Source organism: Callorhinus ursinus, unplaced genomic scaffold (assembly GCF_003265705.2).
Source record: "Callorhinus ursinus isolate GAN/ISIS: 27379988/994484 unplaced genomic scaffold, GSC_fseal_2.0 scaffold128, whole genome shotgun sequence".
In the NCBI taxonomy this organism is placed as follows: domain Eukaryota; kingdom Metazoa; phylum Chordata; class Mammalia; order Carnivora; family Otariidae; genus Callorhinus; species Callorhinus ursinus.
In genome coordinates this window covers 124,471-145,368 of record NW_027397190.1, presented here as the reverse complement: position 1 = coordinate 145,368, position 20,898 = coordinate 124,471, and the positions used below count along the sequence as shown (strand labels likewise).

Genomic DNA, 20,898 nt, shown 5'->3' with positions numbered 1-20,898 from the left:
AATGTTTGTTAAGGATTTTTGCATCTGTATTCATGAGTGATACGGTCTGTAGTTTCAGTTTTTTGTAGTATCTTTGTCTAGTTTTGGTGTCAGGGTAATTCTGGCCTCATGGAATGAACTGGGAATCGTTTCTTCCTCTTTATTTTCTGGAAGTTTGTGAATTGATATTTTCCTCTGTAAATGTTTATTTATTTATTTATTTATTTTAAATATTTTATTTATTTATTTGAGAGAGAGAATGAGAGATAGAGAGCACGAGAGGGAAGAGGGTCAGAGGGAGAAGCAGACTCCCTGCCGAGCGGGGAGCCTGATGTGGGACTTGATCCCGGGACTCCAGGATCATGACCTGAGCCGAAGGCAGTCGCTTAACCAACTGAGCCACCCAGGCGCCCCTCTTCTGTAAATGTTTAGAATTCCTAACAAAGCAATCTAGAGTTGGGTTTTTTTTTTTTAAGACTTTATTTATTTATTTGACAGAGAGAGAGAGACAGTGAGAGAGGGAACACAAGCAAGGGGAGCATCCCACAAACTTGATTTTACTATGTTTCCACTTTCATTCAGTTTTGAAATATTGTCTAATTTCGCTCCTGATTTCTTCTTTGATCCATGGATTAGAAGTAAGTTGTTTAATTTCTAGGATTAGGGGATTTTCTATATACCTTGTGTTACAGATTTCTTTAATTTTGCTTGAGTTGGAGACCATACTTCATAATTATTTTAGTCCTTTTAAGTTTATTTAGACTTACTTTATGGCTCTGCATAAGCTCTGTCTTGGTAAATGTTTCATGTTTATTTGCTGTTATTGGGTAGAGAGGTCTGTCAGTGTTAGGTCAGGTTGGTTGATTGTGTTTGGTCCTTTCTGACCTTCCTGATTTTTGTGTGAGTGTCCTACCACTCACTGAGAGAAGAGGGCGTGTTGACGTCCCCAACTATAAATTTGGATTTGATTATTTCTCTTTTCAATTCAGTTTTTGCTTCATGTACTTTCTCTTTCTAAAGTGCATACGTGTTTGGATTGCTTTGTCCTGCTAACGAATTGACCCTGTTACCATTATGAAGTGACTTCCTATCCATGTTAATATTCTTTTTTCCCCCTGAAGTCTACTTTGTGTGGTGGTAATGTAATTCCTCCAGCTTTCTTTTGATTAATAGCACGACACATCTCTTTCTTTTACCTTTCACGTGTCTATGTCTTTATATTTAAAGTGAGATTTTTGTAGATAGCATGTAATTGGATCTTGTTTTCGTTTGCCCAGTCTGATAGCCTATGCCTCCTAATTTAAGTATTTAGACCAGGGGTAGGCAAACTATGGTTTGTGGGACAAACCTGGCTTGCTATTTTGTAAATAAACGTTTTTGGAATGTAGCCATGCTTGTTAGTGTTTATGGCTGCTTTTGTGCCTGATGGTGGCACTGGGTTGTGTGAGAGCTTGAATGGCTGGCAAAGCTCTAAATATTTATTATCTGGCTTTTAGTTCAAGAAAGGTTTGCAGGGCGCCTGGGTGGCTCAGTCGTTAAGCGTCTGCCTTTGGCTCACGTCATGATCTCAGGGTCCTGGGATCGATGCAAGCTCCACATCAGGCTCCCCGTGCTTGGCAGGGAGCCTGCTTCTCCCTCTCCCCCTCCCCTGGCTTGTGTTCCCTCTCTTGCTGTCTCTCTCTGTCAAATAAATAAATAAAAATCTTAAAAAGAAAAAAAGAAAAGGTTTCCAGCCCCTGTTATTTAATATTAATTAATGGTTATTGATATGGTTGAGTTTGAATCTCCTGTCTTTCTGTTTATTTTTACTTGAATTTTCTGTTTTGGTTTTTTTTTTATTCTTTGCTTTCTTTTGGATTGAATATTTTTCATGATTCCATTTTATCTCCATTATTGGCTTATTAGCTATATGTATTTGTTTACCTTTCTAATATACTCCTTCACATATAAGAACTTTAGAAGGGTCGCCTGGCTGGCTCAGTTGGAGCGTGCGACTCTTGAACCTTGGGATTATGAGTTTGGGCCCGATGTGGGGTGGGGTAGAGATTACTTAAAAAATAAATAAAAATTAAAAAAAAAAAAGAGGGCGCCTGGGTGGCTCAGTTGGTTAAGCGACTGCCTTTGGCTCAGGTCATGATCCTGGAGTCCCGGGATCGAGTCCCGCATCGGGCTCCCTGCTCAGCAGGGAGTCTGCTTCTCCCTCTGACCCTCCCCCCTCTCATGCTCTCTCTCTCTATCTCATTCTCTCTCTCAAATAAATAAATAAAATCTTTAAAAAAAAAAGAACCTTACAATACTAGGCTTTTGTTTCCCATTCCAGCTTTTGTGTTGTTACCATATATTTTACTTCTATATGTATTATAAACCTCAGAGTACGTTATCTCCAATTTAAATCCTTATAATAGGGAAGCCTGGGTGGCTCAGTTGTTAAGCATCTGCCTTCGGCTCAGGGTCCTGGGATTGAGCCCCGCATTGGGCTCTCTGTTCCGCAGGAAGCCTGCTTCTCCTTCTCCCACTCCCCCTGCTTGTGTTCCTTCTCTCGCTGTGTCTCTCTCTGTCAAATAAATAAAATCGTTAAAAAAAAAAATAAATCCTTATAATAATTTGTACTTTTCTCTAGTTCTGAGTTGAGTTGGTAAGCGGTGTATTAGCATAGGTATATTTGAAGGCAGTTGTTATATTATTATCTGGCTTAACTGATTCTTTTTTATATTACCAATCTTTATTATAAAAATGGCAATATAAACTGTGAAAGTTAGAAAATACAGGTAGTCATTTCTTTAGAAAATAAAATTTAAAATGCCATGTTCCTGCCATTCAGAGATTACCACTATTAACATCTTGTTGTTCAGCTTTTTTTTTAAATTTTTTTATTGTTATGTTAATCACCATATATTACATCATTAGTTTTTGATGCAGTGTTCCATGATTCATTGTTTGTTCATAACACCCAGTGCACCATGCAAAACGTGCCCTCCTCAATACCCATCACCAGGCTAACCCATCCCCCCACCCCCCTACCCTCTAGATGTTGTTCAGCTTTTTTATTACTTTCTCACTTTCATCTTTCTCTGTCATTAAATGTGTGTCTTTCTTACTAACACCCAGTCCATATTCAGATCTCTCCAGTTTCCCCCAAATATGTTTTACACTTGGTTTGTTTAACCCAGGATTAACTGTGAACCCCATTGCATCTGGTTGTTCAGTTCTCAGTGTCCAACACCCTCCACCCTATTCTCACCCCCTTTCTGTTGTGTTGGCCACACCCTTGTCCACACCGCCCTCCGCAGGGCTGACTCTGGGTGTCCTTGGTCAGGCACACACTGGGAGCTCCCACTTCATACTCTCCCTGGCAAATCCTCCAAGTACTCACCACTGATGGAAGACGGCATTCACTCATGCAGCTTTGATCTTTTAAAAATTATTGGTGGGAAATCTCACCTGTTTATTTCTTATAAAACTATAATTTTTATAATTTAAAACTTTAAATGGATTATTTCAGCCTTTTCCTCCTTTCTCGTGTTTTATGGGTGCTTTGCCATAGTCTGTTCATGGGCTGTGTTTTCATTTCACTTTCCCATGCAGATTTCTTAGGTGCTAAATAATCCCTTCAGGTTATTAAATATTTCTTTATCTTCTGAAATTGCTTAATGATCTCTCCTTTTCTCCCTTTTTAAAAGGACCTCAAAGGCTTTGATCCAGGAGAGAAGTACTTTTTTAACACATCATGGGGAGATATTTCTCTCTGGGAACCTTCTGGAAAGAAAGTGGTATGTATTTTTGTATTTGATTTTTATATTTCCTCAGAAGTTGGGGGTAAGTGTCACTTCAGTTCTGAGGAACATCACACGTTACTGGGATCAATAAGGAAGGGCGAGGCGGGAAAAAGAAAAACAAAGTTTAAACACTTTATAGTAAAGAATCATTGTTACTTTGAGAGTTTTCTGTATATAAAGTTGATAATGTGATGTAGTGAAACTATTTGTCCTTGATCCTAAGATGCCACTCATGTAAGAAGGGCCTTGGATTTATAACTATTCTGAGTAAAAAGAATTGCCATGTCATTATGTATGATGAAGGTTCATCCTGGTTTCAGAAGCTTCATTAAAAATGTGGATCTTTGGTGGGGTGCTTGCGTGGCTCAGTTGGTTAAGCCTCTGCTTTTGGCTCAGGTCATGATCTCCAGGTTCTGGGATCAAGCCCCGTGTCAGGCTCCTGCTCAGTGGGGAGTCTGCTTCTCTCTCTGCCCCTCCCCCTGCTCCTGTGTGTTCTCGGTCTCTCCCTCTCAAATAAATAAAATCTTAAAAAAAAGAAATGGATCTTTGAGATGAGGAACACAGTTTATAATAATTGGAGACCTCAAACCTAAGCAGATTGAAACTAAATTATGCTTATTAAAGTGTTTTCTTCTGGAAAACCTTTCCTACCACCCAGCCGTCCATAACACTGGCACCTTCATCAGTATCAAGCTCAGCATGTCTCGGATTTGATTTAACTGTGTGTCCCCGTCTCCACCACCCTCCCCTCCATTTGTCCAAGCCGTGTTGGCCTTGGGACTTCTGGCTTTAAAAATTTTTTCCTATTACTAGTCAATCATTGTTCTGTCACAGTTTTCTTTAAAAACACTTCTGTTGCCAACGGTCCTCCTGTGTTCCACTTTTCTGCTTTTGGGTTGTGTCCCACCGGTTGGTCTCCTGCCGCAAGATGCCTTGAAACCACTTTGATTTGGTTATTCTCCTGCTTGAAACAGCACATGGCTGTTCAAATATGCCTTGCTTTGAAGACCTTGACTTCATGAATCTTACGTATCACTCTTTTTCTCTTCTGAATTCTCAGAAGATCCTATAAAGTAACATGCAGTATGATAATATATAATTATAAGCTTTTCATCAAGAAACACTTTTTGAGTACCTGCTACAAAGTAGGTAAAGCATTTTGAGTCCCTGATACAAATAGGTACAAGTTAGGTATTTTTTTCTTAAGATGTTTGTTTTTGTTGGGGTGAATAGGGCCTGGGCATAAAGTGTTAACCGTATGAAATAGTAGAGATTGAATTTGTTGATTAAATACTATATTCAGAAAAACCACCACTGCCCAGTGTGGTAGAGACTGTGCTGTGGCTAGATGACTGCCTTACTCCTCTTTGTTCCTACGGTGGCAGAAATGTGCACTCAGGCTGGAATGTGTGGCCGATGCTACAGTGAGGTCCTCAGGGGCTCAGAGAAAAGAGATTTGTTAGATGTTAGGGTTTTGGGGACAGAGACCTGCTGAGGTTCTACTGGGTGATAGAACTCAGTCTGGGACCTGAGGAAGCAGCCTCAGACTGAGTGGCAGGGGGATGGTGCATGTCCAGGGTAAGGATTGCTGCCAGCACCCAGTCCCCCTCACTCTACTGTTCTGCATCTGGCCTTGGTCATTTTTCTTCCTCTGTTGCCAGTAGGGCCCAGGTCTCACACTTGCCTTGCTCCTGAGTGATCACTCATCCTGGAACTTTCACAGGGGCCTTTTATAGGAATATAGGCTTTCATTTCTCTTGGGTAAGTGCCTAGGCTTGAAATTGCTGGATTGTATATAGTAAATAAGTACATATTTCTCCTTATAACAAACTGCCAGACTGTTTTCCAAAGTGGCTTTACCATTTTGCCCAGTGATGTAGGAGGTCTAGTTACTCTGCATCTAAGCTAGACTTGATTCTGCTGGGTTATGGTGCTTATGGATTTATCCACTTATTTTCCACTTTAATAGGTGTGTAGGGGCACCTTCCCTGGCTTTAATTTGCATTTCCCCGGTGACTAATGATGTTGAGCATCTTTTCATATGTTTATCTGGCATCTGGAGGCCCTCTTTGGTAAAGTGTTCATATCTTTTGCCCATTTGCTAAAAATTGCGTTATTTTTTTCGTATTGAGACTTGAACATGTCTACAGCATGTATTCTGGATACAAGTCCTTTATTAGGTATGACATTTGCAAATACTGTCTCCTAGCTGGTGGCTTGTCTTTTTATTTTTTAAACAGTGTCTTTTACAGAGCAGAAGCTTTCTTGCTTTGATGAGGTTCAGTTTATCAATTTTTTCTTCTATGGATCTTGTTTATGTTTTCGTATTTAAGAAATCTTTACCTAACCCAAAGATCTATTCAGCACTAGCAGTAACATGCAGCTGTTAGTAATTTCTGTTGGCTCTTTCATTGAGTGTAATTTTCATTGACTAACTGGTTTTTTACTATAGTATTTCTTTCAGTATAAAACACACCATTATCACTGGGATGCCTGGCTGGCTCAGTTGGTGGAACATGCTACTCTTCATTTTGGGGTTGTAAATTGGAGCCTCACATTGGGTGTAGAGATTACTTAAATAATAAATCTAAAAAAATGTATAATTCAAGTATAACTGACATACATAGTTTCAGATGCACAACTGTGATTTAGTAACTCTTTACATTTCTCAGTGCTCACCATGATAAGTGTAATCACCATCTGTTACCGTACGTTACTACAAAATTATTGCCTATGTTCCGAGATACACCATTTTTTAATGAACCTCTAATAATACTAAAGCAATACTTCATTTAAGCTGTGTTGTACCTTTGAAGTGTTAGTTGTAAGGTATATTCAGATTTCTGAGATAGTAAAATATGGGGGGGATGGTCTTTTAGAATCAGTGAAATATGGGTTATTGTTTTTTTAGTTTGTGGTCTAGGGTTGGCTGTTGCTGTAGGTTTGTTCTAGGTCCTATCAGAAATGCCAGAACCTGGGATTTTACTAATTGCTGAGAAGATAATTCCATGTTGTTGAACATATTTGGGTGATTTCTCTGACTTGTGGCAAGAGGGAAACCTGTATGAATAGGAGTGAGAAAACTACTGAATATGTGTGTCGGGGGGGGACTTGAGAGCACAGGCTTAGGAAGGACGGGGTGACCCACTGTTATAGCAAGAAGCAGTGTTGCAGAGAGGTCTCTCCCACCGCCGATGGCGGGACCTCGGGTGAAGCGTTTAGTCGGCCCGGGTCTTCTCTTCTTCCTCCATGAAACCAGGGCCAGGCGTTCTGTGGTTCACCAGCTCTAAGGTCTGGACACTTACGAGACCAAAGACTTCGTGACTCTCAAACCTTCACAAACCAGCAAATTTTTGGATGTTTAACATCGCATTTCTCAGCCAGCCAGCTCTTGTACAGATGTCTGTCCATATGCTCCAAGCTTGTGGAATTCCCTCATGTTTGCCCTAGAGAGGAATTCTGCATTGTTGGTCTGTGTTCTGACCTGGAACTCCCTCAGGGCTGTTGTAGTGCCTTAGGTCCAGCCCTCTTTCCTTCCTGTTTGTCACATAGTTTACTGGACACTTGCATGTGGTAAGCACTGTCCCTGTGGCTCTTACCTTCTCTAGGAATGAGGGAAATAAAAGTAATGACGGGTTTAACAATTTGCATGTTAGGTTATTTGCAGATAAATTCTAGAGGTCTTAGAGTTTGGAGTAAAAACAACATTGGAACTATGGGAAGTGGGATGAGAAGGGGAGAAATGAACTTTCTCTTGCAGAGAATTGAGTGAATTTCTTCTACTGGAGTAACGAGATTGTGGCTTAGGGGATGGCTTGGAAGGGGTCAGCGAGCGAGGTGCTGTGGGCCAGGTCCTGTGTGTACAGTCTGCAGCTTAGGAAGAGCTGCTTCATTTTTAGATGTTTGAGAAGAAAGCAGTGAGTACTGTCTTGTGACATAAAGTTCTATGAAATTTGAATTAGTGTCTGTAGTTGTGTTGGCACAAAGCCATGCGCAGAGATGTGCACGTTATCTGTGGGTGCTTTGTGTTACAATGGCAGCACCAAGTAGTTGGCGTGGAGGCAGTATTTAAAGGTAGGCCCTTTAAGAAGAAGCTTTCCCTGGTTAGGAAAAACACTGTTCTGTGAGGGGTGGTAGTATTACATTATCTAGCACGTTAAATGAAGAAGCATCATATACTTGTGAACTGTAGAGGGTGTAGCATCTGATCTTTTTATTAAAGTATGCTTGACTTTGTTTTCTTTTAACAGAGATATCGAACAAAGCCATACTGTTGTAGCCTCTGTAAATACTCTACAAAAGTGCTTACCTCATTCAAAAATCATTTACATCGTTACCATGAAGATGAAATTGATCAGGAGCTGGTGATCCCTTGCCCAAACTGTGTATTTTCTTCTCAACCCAAAATTGTGGGAAGGCACTTCAGAATGTTCCATGCACCTGTTCGGAAAGTCCAGAACTACACAGTGAATATTTTAGGTGAAACTAAATCTTCGAGGAGTGATGTGATAAGTTTTACATGTTTAAAGTGTAACTTTTCAAACACTTTGTACTACAGCATGAAGAAGCATGTGCTGGTAGCCCATTTTCACTACTTAATTAACTCCTACTTTGGCCTGCGAACTGAGGAAATGGGTGAACAGCCGAAAACCGAGGATAGCCTTTCTACTGAGAAGATGCCACCATCTGATAAGTATTATTGTAAAAAATGCAACGCCAATGCCAGCAGCCAGGATGCTTTAATGTATCATATTTTGACATCGGACATACACAGGGATTTGGAGAATAAACTGAGATCCGTGATTTCAGAACATATTAAGAAGCCTGGACTTTTGAAGCAAATGCACATTGCCCCGAAGCCAGTGGCACCTTTGGCTGTACCCCCGAACAGTAGCGCCCCTGGCCTCGCAGCCACACCCCCTTGTTTTCGTCTCACCTTGCCACAGAACAGCCAGAGCCAGGCCCTGGTCCCACCAGTGACCACCGCCTCGGGCACTCCCGGGAGCCTCACCCGTTCCCCACCCGCCGTGGCGCAGCCCCACGTGACTCTGGTCTCCAGCCCTCTGCCTCCCTCCGCTCCCCAGCCAGTCTTTCTTTCTCATGGAGTCCCACTTGCCCAGTCAGCAAACCCTCCTGTGTTGCCCTTGAGTCAGCCGGTCGGACCTGTAAATAAGTCTGTTGGAACTGGCGTCCTCCCCATAAACCAGACCATCCGCCCCGGGGCTTTACCCCTTAGCCAGCCTGTGGGGCCTGGCGTCCTTTCTGTCAGCAGACCTGCCGGGCCTGGCGTCCTTCCTGTCAGTCCATCTGTCACCCCCGGGGTGCTTCAGGCTGTCTCGCCAGGGGTGATTTCTGTGAGTCGGACAGCCCCACCAGGGGTCCTTCCTGCAGGCCAGATGACCCCTGCTGGGGTTGTCCCTTCAGGACAGACAGCCACTTCTGGGGTTCTCCCTGCTGGCCAGGTGGTCCAGTCCGGGGTTCTCCCCGTTGGCCAGACAGCCCTGCCAGGGGTTCTCCCCACCGGGCTGACGGCCCCGCCACGGGCTCTCCCTCCTGGTCAGACGGTCCCACTGAGGGTGCTGCCTGCCGGCCAGGTGGTCCCACCTGGGCTCCTCTCTCCCACCCAGACGGTCTCGTCAGGCGTTCTGCCTGTGAACCAGGGTATCAATTCTGGTGTTCTTCAGCTTAGTCAGCCTGTCATGTCAGGGGTGCTCCCTGTGGGCCAGCCAGTGAGACCTGGGGTCCTACAACTTAACCAGTCTGTGAGCACCAGCATCCTGCCTGCAAATCAGCCAGTGAGACCTGGTGCTTCTCAGAACACCGCGTTCCTCACGTCAGGCTCTATTCTGAGACAGCTCATTCCTACAGGGAAACAGGTGAATGGGATTCCCACATACACACTTGCCCCCGTGTCTGTCACTTTGCCTGTGCCTCCAGGAGGCGTTGCTACTGTCCCCCCGCCCCAGATGCCCATCCAGCTGCTGCAGTCGGGCACAGCTCCCCAGGTGGCCAGCTCCATGGCCGGCATGCCGTCTCCTCCAGTGGTGGTAAACGCCACTCAGAATATGTTTGTTCAGGCCTCTCCATCTGCGGCAGAAGCGAACCAGGCGCTCAAACAGGCGAAGCAGTGGAAAACCTGTCCAGTTTGCAACGAGCTCTTCCCGTCCAACGTCTACCAGGTTCATATGGAGGTGGCTCACAAGCACAGTGAATCTAGGTCTGCTGAGAAACTGGAGCCTGAAAAGCTGGCCGCGTGTGCACCGTTTTTAAAGTGGATGAGAGAGAAAACAGTTCGGTGTCTCTCCTGCAAATGCTTGGTGTCCGAGGAAGAGCTTATCCATCACTTGCTAATGCATGGCCTGGGGTGCTTGTTCTGTCCCTGCACTTTCCATGACATCAAAGGTCTTTCAGAGCACAGTAGGACTATGCACCGAGGGAAGAAGAAACTACCTGTGGATTACAGTAACAAAGGCTTTCAGTTGGATCTGGATGCTAACGGCAACCTGATGTTTCCTCATCTTGATTTCATTACCATATTGCCAAAGGAAGAGCTTGGGGAGCGGGAGGTCTACTTGGCAATCCTGGCTGGGATACACTCCAAGTCACTCGTGCCTGTGTACATTAAGGTGAGGCCGCAGGTAGAGGGTGCCTCCGGGAGCCCCAGCAAACAAGCACTGACTTGCCCCTTTTGCTTTGGCACCTTTGTGACGACTGAGGCGTATGAGTTGCATTTGAAGGAGAGACACCACATCACACCAACTGTCCATACAATTCTGAAATCTCCGGCGTTCAAGTGCATCCACTGCTGTGGGGTCTACACTGGCAACATGACCCTGGCAGCCATCGCCATCCACCTGCTGCGCTGCAGAAGTGCTCCAAAGGACAGTAGCTCAGACCTCCAGATCCAGCCAAACTTGATCGAGAACAGCGAAGTGCTCTTAGTGAACGGTGAGGTGATCCATGACTCCAGTTTTTCTGTGAAGAGAAAGCTGCCTGATGGCCACGTGGGGGCAGAAGACGAGAGGGACGTGGAGGAGCGACCTCTCATCATCAGCAACGATGCAGCCCTGGCTCCCGAAAAGGTGGCGAGTGTGGTGCCTTTGAAAAGACAAAGGAATGAAATCAGGACAGAGGGGCCGCTTGTTAATGATGATGCTCTTCAGATTTTAGCATTAAATCCTAAAAAATATGAAGACCGTTCTTATGAAGAAAAAAAGCAATTTCTTAGAGATTATTTCCACAAGAGACCGTATCCTAGTAAAAAGGAAATAGAACTTCTTTCTTCACTCTTGTGGGTGTGGAAAATCGACGTGGCTTCATTTTTTGGAAAAAGAAGATATATTTGCATGAAAGCAATAAAAAATCACAAGCCTTCGGTACTTTTAGGCTTTGATATGTCTGAACTTAAAAATGTTAAACACAGGTTGAACTTTGAGTATGAGCCACAAAACTTGTAAAAAAACAAATTAGGAAATCTAAAGTACTAGATAATTAGTGGTTTTTTTCAATTGAGATTTAAAAAAATGTTATTTTCTTCACTGTATGTTGAACTAATCAATTTCAGTGGTCTTTATGCTGCTCTTTAGATTTATTTCAGGTGCTCAGAAAGACTTCTATATAAAAGAAGTGAATAGTTCTTTCAAGTTTATTGTTTCCTGCAGTTTGATTTTGTAACAAGTATTTTAGTTCTTCCCTGTCATGTAAATTAAATCCTTGGATCTTTCATGCACGTCTTGTTTCCCAGTAGTGTCAGTACGGTAGGATGGAAACTGAAATCTGTATGTTTGTGTTTTCGTTTAAGGAAATTTCAGCTTGTTTCAGAATACTTGATTAACTGCATTGAGCTTCCTCAGTTAGCTTCACATGTAGCAGCAGATGGTAAGCGTCCGTGCTGAGAGAAGTGAGTACACACCCCGCTGTTGTGTGTGGTTCCCTGAGGACGTGCTGCATTAACTTACGCTGCTTTCTCCTTTGCAAGGTACTTGCTTACTAGATTATGATTTTGATTTACATTTCTTCAAGTTTGTCCTAGCAGCTGTTGTCTTATTATAAATTCTAGAAAACCAAATGTTTTCCTTTGTTAAAATTATACTGAATCTGAAGCCCGCTATTTAGCTCATAAGAGTTATTTTACAAATAAAGCAATTCGGTAGATGCAGAAATACTTCTCAGTGTAGACTTCTCCCCTTTTTGATACGGTTGTAAGTCATTTCTCCATTCAAAAGTAAGACAATAAATTTTTAGTGCCTTTAGAATAAATGCTGAACACACACACAAACTCCTAACCTAGCTGTTGATAAACCAGTGAAAGGGAAGGACCATGTTACTCAGGAATACAATTTTTACCCCTGAGTGTGGATACTAACTGAAATGTAGACATAGGTTTTCAGGGGACAAAGTGAAATGAGTAGAGCAAGAGCCGTCTCCATGTTGGTGTATTAAATCTTTGACAGTTTCCTAGAGGTGAACATGTTTGTTCTGGAGAAATAGGCCCAGTTGTCTGGGTTAATGGGATGCTGTATTGCTAAAGAACTCCACTGTATTCCTGTCCTTTGTACAGTCAAACCTCTGGGGTCCCCCCCCTACCCCCCCCACCACAGAATAACTCAAAGCACCAGAACCAGCAATGGAGACCAGTCACTTTAGACCTTAAGTCATATTCCTGGTGACATACGGCAGAGGCACCTGTCCAGCACACTCAGAGGATGTAACAGTCTCTGGGGAATAAGATGATGTTACCATATGGATTTTAAAACATAGAATACTTGCATGTAATTGCTATAATGTGCATTTTTGAGGCAGTTGTGAAACTGGTCTGTGATTGTTGGTGTGCTCTGTTTAAATCCAAAAAGAGCTTGTTGAAGTTTATTTTTTTTTTAACCTATTGTTTCAGAGTGTCTATTTTGAATTAAAATTTGTTATACCACTGCAAACAGAACCGTTTAATTCTTTTAACAGGTACGTCACTGTGACTCAAGAATAATCTAAATGTGGAAATAGATTCCACACTTGTTTGCTAAAAAACATTACTTGTCACTGTGAAAGTTAGCATAACCCAAAAGGGCTAATGAGTTACCACTGTCCCCACAAGAGACGTGGCTAGAGATTCTTGATATGTCTGTAATATGGGCCTCCAAATGGTCAAAGTGGATGTTGGGTAGCCACGACCTTGCCTGTATCGAGGCTGCGCTGGGTAGTGTCAGTGTGGTGGAGGCCAGGTTTGGAGGTGCCAGTGGGCAGTTTGCTGTGTTGGGGGGGCTGGAGGGGCGGTTAACCCACCTTTCTTTAGTCTTGTGAATCAGGGTTTCTGTTGGCATTTGGGGGGGACCTGTCCATTGCAGTATTAGAGCAGCACCCCCGGCCTCCACCTGTTCCAAGTCAGTGGTCCTGCTGCTCCCCCCCTGCCCCCCATCATAACAGCCAGAAAGGTCCGCTGTCCCTGGGGGCAGAATCCGCCCTGACGAGAACCACTGTGACAGAGGAGTTCTGATTTCTAATTGTGGTGTTGCTGTCGCTCAGCCTTTGATGCCGAGTCTCTGTGTTGTGCTGGTCGCTGGTTAACGATTTCCTTTGACCCCTGTTTCCCCCCTGCCCTCCTCCACATCAGCGTGCTGCTTCCGGAGTGGGACTCCGCCTTCCAATCAGACCCTGGTTGGGAGGCCCGTCTGTCCGCTTGCCTTAATCACGGAATGGCATTTTCATGCAGCTGAGGGATCTGGACACGTCGTCTTGGGTCTCAGCTTCACTTGAAGGCTCATGAACATTTTCTTTAAAAAGCTGCAGGTGAATGACCTAGAAAGGGCAGAGGCGTGAACTGGAACCCCGCAGAAGGCCAGAGGATGGCTGTCACAGCAGGCCTCCCAAGGCTGCCAGTGCAAAAGGCGGGGAGAGGGCCACAGAGTTGTGGGGAGGAGGTGCCTTCAGCTTCTGCTGTAACATGGGCTACAGGGCAAACATCTGGATGGCAAGCAGCACTGTGATGGAAGCTTGCAGGGCTGGGTCAGACAGGCCTGGCAGACAAGCAGAGGTGGCCGCGTCCAAGGGCAGTGCTGGAATCAGTAGCCTCACTGGTACTATGGTTGAAGATGAGCTGGCCCCGTAGCATGGACACCAGCATAGTGTAGGTCAGCCCACCTGTCCGCCGACTCTTCCTTCACCTCCGTCACAGACCAAACAAATATTCTGTGAAGAAGCCAGGCTGGTCCCAAAAAGCCAATGGGGAACCAGAAGACCCTTGTCCACATATCACCAGATAACCGCAAAAACAGAGACCCTGCACAACTGCTATCTCCACACTGGACTCGTATTTTTGGGCACAGATGGTTTTCCAGAGCTCTTCTAGAATGGTCCACGTAGTTACCAGGAAAGGGCTGTTGCTTATAAGAAACCATTTGCTACCTGGCCTCCTCCGTGTTGGGTGCACATTATCCTTTCCTCAAATTCAGGTTAGTTTAATCTCCCTTGCGAAAGTCCACGTGGCTCTTGTTCTTTATAAGGTTTTGAGGTAAGAGCTCTGGAAGTGCTGTGCTGTAGTTGATACCTCGCTGACCTCTTTCGAGGCTGCCAGTAGGTGCGCCGTCTCGGATGCAGCCGGCAAGTTCCCAGGCACATGCGGCCCCCTGCCTGCTCTTACGCCCCTTCAATCTGGTGATTACTATGTGGGTCTAGATTTCTTAAGAGTTCACTAAACAAAGCAACACATAACTAAGAAAAAGAAGAAAAACTCGGCCTCAAGCCCCAACCTCGTTTTTACTTTAGTTTTTAGGCAGTGTTTCTAGACATTTGTCAGCCGTTTACTGTTGCTAGGAAATGGGCTGAACACTTCAGTAGTAGTACCAATGATAGTGTCACTGTGTTGTGCTCTCTACAGGGCAGTCTGCACCCTAATGGCTAGTCCTCACAGCACCTCTGCAACTTACGCGGGAACGGATGCATACAGGGGGCCACGTGTTGCTCACTGTGGGGAGCCAGCAAGGTGGAAGGGTAGCCTTAATACTTGGGAGGAGAGCTTCATGCTCTTGATGTACCGGTAAGATGTTGCCTCTTACTCTATCTGCATTTCACAGATGGGGAAATGGGGTCAGAGGTGGAGTGACCGGTTTGTCACAAACTGGAAGTCCAGTTTGCTCTGGACTTCCCATCCAGGCGAGTGGGGACAAGTTGGTCACCCTACTCAAGGCCAGTTTACTTCCCACAGTGACCTGTCCCTTAACGATGGTGCAGTACTCCCTCTACTACTATACCTACTATCTCCAGACACAGACCTGGCTCTTGGTGCGTCGAGATCTATAGGGTGTCCTGAGGAAGTAGAAAGACCTTATAAAATTGACAAAAATCACTAAAAATCTGTTGTATCTGTCCACCATATTGTCAAAATCAGAACAAACACTGATACCAGTCATTCATTCAAATGATCTGTGGACACGTTTTGAAGGTAAGCGTCTAGAAGGTGCTAAGTAGTAGCTCGGGGAGCTTTTCATAGCCTTTAAAGAAGGTGCTCCCCTGACCACTTTTCTTTGTCCCACACAAAATCATGAGCTTTATGTTTATTTTTAAATAAAAATACATGAAGTCCTTTTGAGAAGGGAAGCTTTTCCAATAAAAATTTAAAATTTTATTAAAATTGAAATTATAAACCAAACTTTAGCAACCATATAGGCATATTTACTACAAACAAACAAAGATTGTGTGGTCTTCCATTTCAATATAAATTCAGAATTGTCATGAATGAATATATTTTTTCAGAAGTTGTTTTCTTAAACAGTTTACAATCCATGATCTGGAAAGTTTAATATTATGTTAAATAATTTATCATTTACTTACAAGTAAGCTAGAGAAAATTGAATAACTAATAGCAATAATAAGGTTTTAATGGTTCAGTTTTTCTTAAGATCACTTTTCTGTATAGATGTGTAGATCTTTCTCTAAAGATGATATTGTTAGTTGAGCTATAAAATCCATAAAAAACAGTTTTGCCATAGTTTACAGATAAGTTGCCTCATTTTGCTTCCACAACCCCCTATGAAGCAGCTTTCAAAATTGGAAGATTGAAGACATGGAAAATCCTACACTGTCTATGAAATAATGTACAGAGAAAAACAGCGGAAAATAAGCAGAAAAGCCCTCACGCCCAGCACCACACACACGTGTTAACGTGATCACCAAGACTGTCCCGTGAATGCGGGCGAGAGCTTCCATGCGGATTTCGTCTAAGGTCTTCTTATTGCAAGGAAAGTGTCTTTGGTCCTAAAATGGACAGGAGACATCTACAGTTGGCTGTTTTGTGGAAGAGGACTTCTGAAAACAATGGGAAATTCAGAAGAGATCATTTAAAGGGAATTATGCACTTTGCAGGGAAGGTAATCTTTGATTATTTTTAAAAATTAACTTTGTCTAGGGGCGCCAGGTCGGCTCAGTTGGTTGCGCATCTGCCTTCGGCTCAGTCATGATCCCAGGGTTTTGGGATCCAGCCCCATGTCAGGCTCCCTGCTCAGTGGGGAGTCTGCTTCTCCCTCTGCCTGCCGCTCCCCCTACTCGTGTTCTCACACACTCTGCGTGTGCTCTCTCAAATTAATAAAAAACTTTGTCTAGATTTTATATGTGCTTTCAGATAACTAAATATAGAGTGCAAATGTGTACCAGTAAGGTAACTTACACAAACGGAGGCACAGCAGTGGACGCAGGAGTTTCTGACCTGCAGGAGGAGCCCCACGATGGAGAAGCCCCACCATTAGCCCCTGCTGGGGACTTGCTGCCCCACTGTGGTCACAGGACTCCACGTTACATCCACAAACGCCTTTCAGCTACATTCAATTCCAAGGTGCTTTTGTAGTGACTTAGAAAATAAGAACTTTGGGCGCCTGGGTGGCTCAGTCGGGTAAGTGTCTGCCTTTGGCTCAGGCCATGATCTCAGGGTCCTGGGATAGAGCCTTGAATGGGGCTCCCTGCTGAGTGGGGAGTCTGCTTCTCCCTCTGCCTCTCCCCCTGCTTGTGCGCGCTCTCTCTCTCTGTGTCAAATAAATAAAATCTTAAAAAAAAAAATCAAGAACTTCGTATGAACTGGACGTTGCTCCTACAGTGGCTCGAGGTGCCCGTTTCCTGGTCACATTCTATTTCACTGTTGACTTTGTTTTTATTTGCACATGACGGTAGTGACCATTTTTGTCCAGTAAGGTACTGATGACTTAGACGTAAGCAGAAGACACACATCAACATCCGTTACTGCAGTTTTCTAGCCATATACCAGCTGTTGACATTGTCCATTTTTGGTGTCTGCATAACATTCTGTGTTAACTGACTTGATGACTAGAGATAAAGTTTGAGATACTAATAATAGATTTATTGCTTCTGAACTATTAAATGTTGATACATGATACAAACTAAAATGAAAACCTTGGTAAATTCAGTATGAGACCTATTCGGTAATAAAAGTTTAATGATCTTGGGACATTACCATGTTTATAAGTTCTAATCTATTTGAGTCCCACTTAGAAATAAATCCTTAAATATATGTTCAGAACTGCACACTGTTGTCCACATGAAACATAATCTTTCCAGGATCAAAATACTATAATGTCTGAGGGACTTAGTATAATTTAAACAATAACCCCTAATTTCTCAGTATGTACGAGTTCTGAAAATGAACTATTTAATCTTACTGTATGTGAGAATGGATGCCAAGTTCTTGTCCCATATGCTGGTTTTTCCATTTACAAAGTGGCGGGGGATGGGGCAGTGATTCCTTCTGTGTTTCATAAGAAATGGCCTCAATATAATCATACATTTTATTTTCCATGCACTAGAAATAGAGAATGGGTCTTTGTCACTTCCTAAACAGTTAATTAGCAAGCTGCTTACTTGGAGTGACCTGCGTAAGGGGAAATTAGCTGGTGTATGTAACTTGCTTTCCCATAGGGTTGCCAATGGCTGCACAAAAAGACTCGACATGGGGCCCCTGGGGGCTCAGTTGGTTGCCTGTCCAACTCTTGATTTCAGCTCAGATCATGATCTCAGGGTCGTGAGATAGAGCCCCGCATCTGGCTCTGTGTTCAGTGCAGAGTCTGCTTGAGATTCTCTCTCTGCCCCTTGCCCTGCTTGTGTGCGCTCTCTCTCTCTCAAATAAAATCTTTAAAAAAAAAAAAAAAACACACAGTTTCTTAAAAAAAAAAAAAGACAACAGGCAGATTCAGAGTTTGGAACGTGGCATGTTCTCCATAACCATAAGTCTTTTTTTTTTTTTTCTTTGTAAGTAGGCTCCATGCTCAACATGGGGCTTAAACTCACAACCCCAAGATCAAGTCACATGCTCTCCCCTTGAACCAGCCAGGTGACCTCCATAACAGTCTTTTTGCTTTCTAACATAAAGTCTACCTCAATCCAGGTTATTGGGTTGCATTGCATAAATCAAACTACTTAGGTTAGCACAAAGGTCTTGAGAGATTTCTTTCCTTAACATTTCCCTCTACACCCTCACTCTGCCTGTGGTGATAAACAGTGTGCAGGAAGAGAGGGTTAGAAAGATTAATTTTCTTTCCTTTAATATTTAGGGGCGCCTGGACAGCTCAGTTGATTAAGTGTCTGACTCTTGGTTTTGGCTCAGGTCATGATCTCAGGGTTGTGAGATCAAGCCCTGAGTTGGGCTCCATGCTCAGCTCGGAGTCTGCCCCTCTCCCTCTGCTCCTCCCTCCCACCTCCACTCTCTGTCTCTCAAATAAATAAATCTTTTTAAGATAAAATTTAATATTTATTTTAAAAAATAAGCTGCTACCCTTAATTTGGTAATGTTATATCCTTCCAATGGTGTTTTTCTCATTAAAACTGTGGGCATCCTCTGAGATTATCAGCAACATTACAGTATTTTATAAATATTTCACTATAGGCATAATACCACATCTCTTTCTTCCTAAAGCAATAAAGTCTCTGGACCAAATTTCCCTGAGTCTATGCTGTATACATGTGTCTGCCTCTCAGAGCTTATGTTGACTTAGATGACATGTCGGGTAGGAGAAAGATGCTAATAAATATGGAAAGGGCAGCTTGAGACCCAATAAAACAAGATGAAGTGCTTCGGCTGCTGAACACGTTCCTTGTGGGTTTCCCAGTGAATCTTTCAGAATATATTACATACCTCCACCTTTTCTATATCTGCCTCATTTCACTGTCAGGTAAGGGTGAGGTACACTTTTCATTTACAAGACGTGCAGAGTCACTGCAAGTCCAAAATCTAAAAGGGTGAGGCCAGAGTAGGTTACTCCAATTATGTAATTTTGGATGAATGTGGTCTTCATTACTGTATTACATATTATAGGTTTCTTTTTTTTTTTAAAGATTTTATTTATTTGAGAGAGAGAGAGAGAAACAGCATGAGAGGGGAGAGGGTCAGAGGGAGAAGCAGGCTCCCGCTGAGCCAGGAGCCCAACGTGGGACTCGATCCCAGGACTCCGGGATCATGACCTGAGCTGAAGGCAGTCAACCAACTGAGCCACCCAGGCGCCCCATATAGATTTCTAAACTTTGTGAAAGTCAGTCATTACTGTTGGACCAAATGAGTTCTAGTGACTCAACCCATCACTGGAGGCTCCTAGAGATTGGAATTCTAACATTTGATTCCTAGCCAGGCGCTAATAGCCTGAAATGAAAAGAAAGTAAATAGATCAAATAGCTTTTTTTTTAGTCTTGCAAATTCAGTTGGAATGTGAATATTTAGATAGCTTTTAAATTCCATATAGCTTGTAATTTAAATATGTGACTCCATCTTAGTGTTTAAATCACAGCAATGCTTGAGATAGAACCCAAAAACACTGTATCTGACATACCCACAAAATCAACTCTATTTGGAAGAGCTCTAAAGCTTTGGTCTATAATAAACATTACTTTAGGATTAACTAAATTTGTGCATTTCATTTATGAATAGAATTGTTAAGAAGCTTGTAATGACTGTAAAAAGAATAGCATTGGTTATTAGCTTGATAATTTGAATAGCAAAACTTTGAACACGGAATACTTAATGTTTTTAAATTGATGGAAGTTGCTTAGTAGAAGTGACACTGGTTTAATTTGGTTAACTTCTTTTTTCTTGTTCTTCCATTACTGCTGTTTGTAAGACCTGACAGGAATGGTGGAGCACGGGCTGGGTGCTTTCCAACGTGTGTTCATTTTAATGCGTATTGAGCGTATGTACTGAGAGCATCTTTATCATACACGGTGTGCCATGCAATGCAAGCAGGCGGCACATCACAATGACTGGCGAGGTGGTAGGCAGGCACATACCGCCATCCCAGTCTCTCTCCCTGTGGCCATTCCTTCATTCCTGACGACTTCAGTAATGATGGCAGAGTAAGGAGGTGCGTGCCCAGGTAGACGCACCTCCCCGTGCGCCTGCATCATAACCTGAGCTAGGACTGAACACCTGTCCCCTGTTGACTGGGTAGGAAACTTATCTTCCTAAGCTTCTCTTTCTGGGTGGGAGGGAGAACATTCACACTACATGTACTGTATAAATTGGTGAGTAGGGAAACTTTCTTTAAAGGCAATTTTTGAGAATTCTCATGAGAAATAGGTGTAATTTTTTTTTTTTTGGTGTTTAGATAGAATACGGTTCCTGAGAGTATATATTGCATTTGTATAGTACCTGCAGTTTTGCCCATCTGAGTCTCTTGTCAGTCCTGTGCAAGCAGCACATTAGGCGTTTTTTTTTTTTTTTTTTTAAACAAATGAGCAAACTGGCCCAGAGGGTTAAGTGACTTAGGTTGTATGGGACAGTGGTTGGTAGGGCCACATCTGAATTGACTTACTTTCTAGCAGAAGCTAGTCGTAGTGAAGACAGGTCTTTATGTACTTATTTAGAGAGGGGGAGAGGGAGAGACTAAATTTTAAGCAGGCTCCACGCCCAGCAGAGCCCTACTGGGGGGGGCGGACTCCATCTCCCGACACTGAGATCATGACCTGAGCTGAAATCAAGAGTCTGACATTTATCCGACTGAGCCACCCAGGTGCCCCAAGACAGGTCTTTAAAAAACAATGTTTTAACTATGTGGCCTCAATGAGAAGAAATGGGTAGGCAGCTGAAGGCACCAAAGTGCTGCTGCAGGAGCTCACCTACCCCCAGCTGGAGGGGTGCTGCAGGAGCTCGCCTACCCCCAGC

General features: G+C 43.4%; 1 protein-coding gene across 4 annotated transcripts in view; it reads left to right on the top strand.

The window, feature by feature from the left end:
* The window catches only part of ADNP2 (ADNP homeobox 2), a 36,286-nt gene extending 18,443 nt beyond the window's left edge, over positions 1 to 17,843 (top strand). For all 4 annotated transcript variants that reach the window (XM_025860242.2, XM_073890123.1, XM_025860241.2 and 1 more), the window contains 2 exons: positions 3,660 to 3,749; positions 8,006 to 17,843. In XM_025860242.2, coding sequence (XP_025716027.1) covers positions 3,660 to 3,749; positions 8,006 to 11,212 — 3,297 coding nt within the window. In that variant the 3' untranslated portion in view covers positions 11,213 to 17,843. The remainder of the gene's footprint in view (positions 1 to 3,659; positions 3,750 to 8,005) is intronic.
* The last annotated feature ends 3,055 nt before the right edge of the window (positions 17,844 to 20,898 follow it).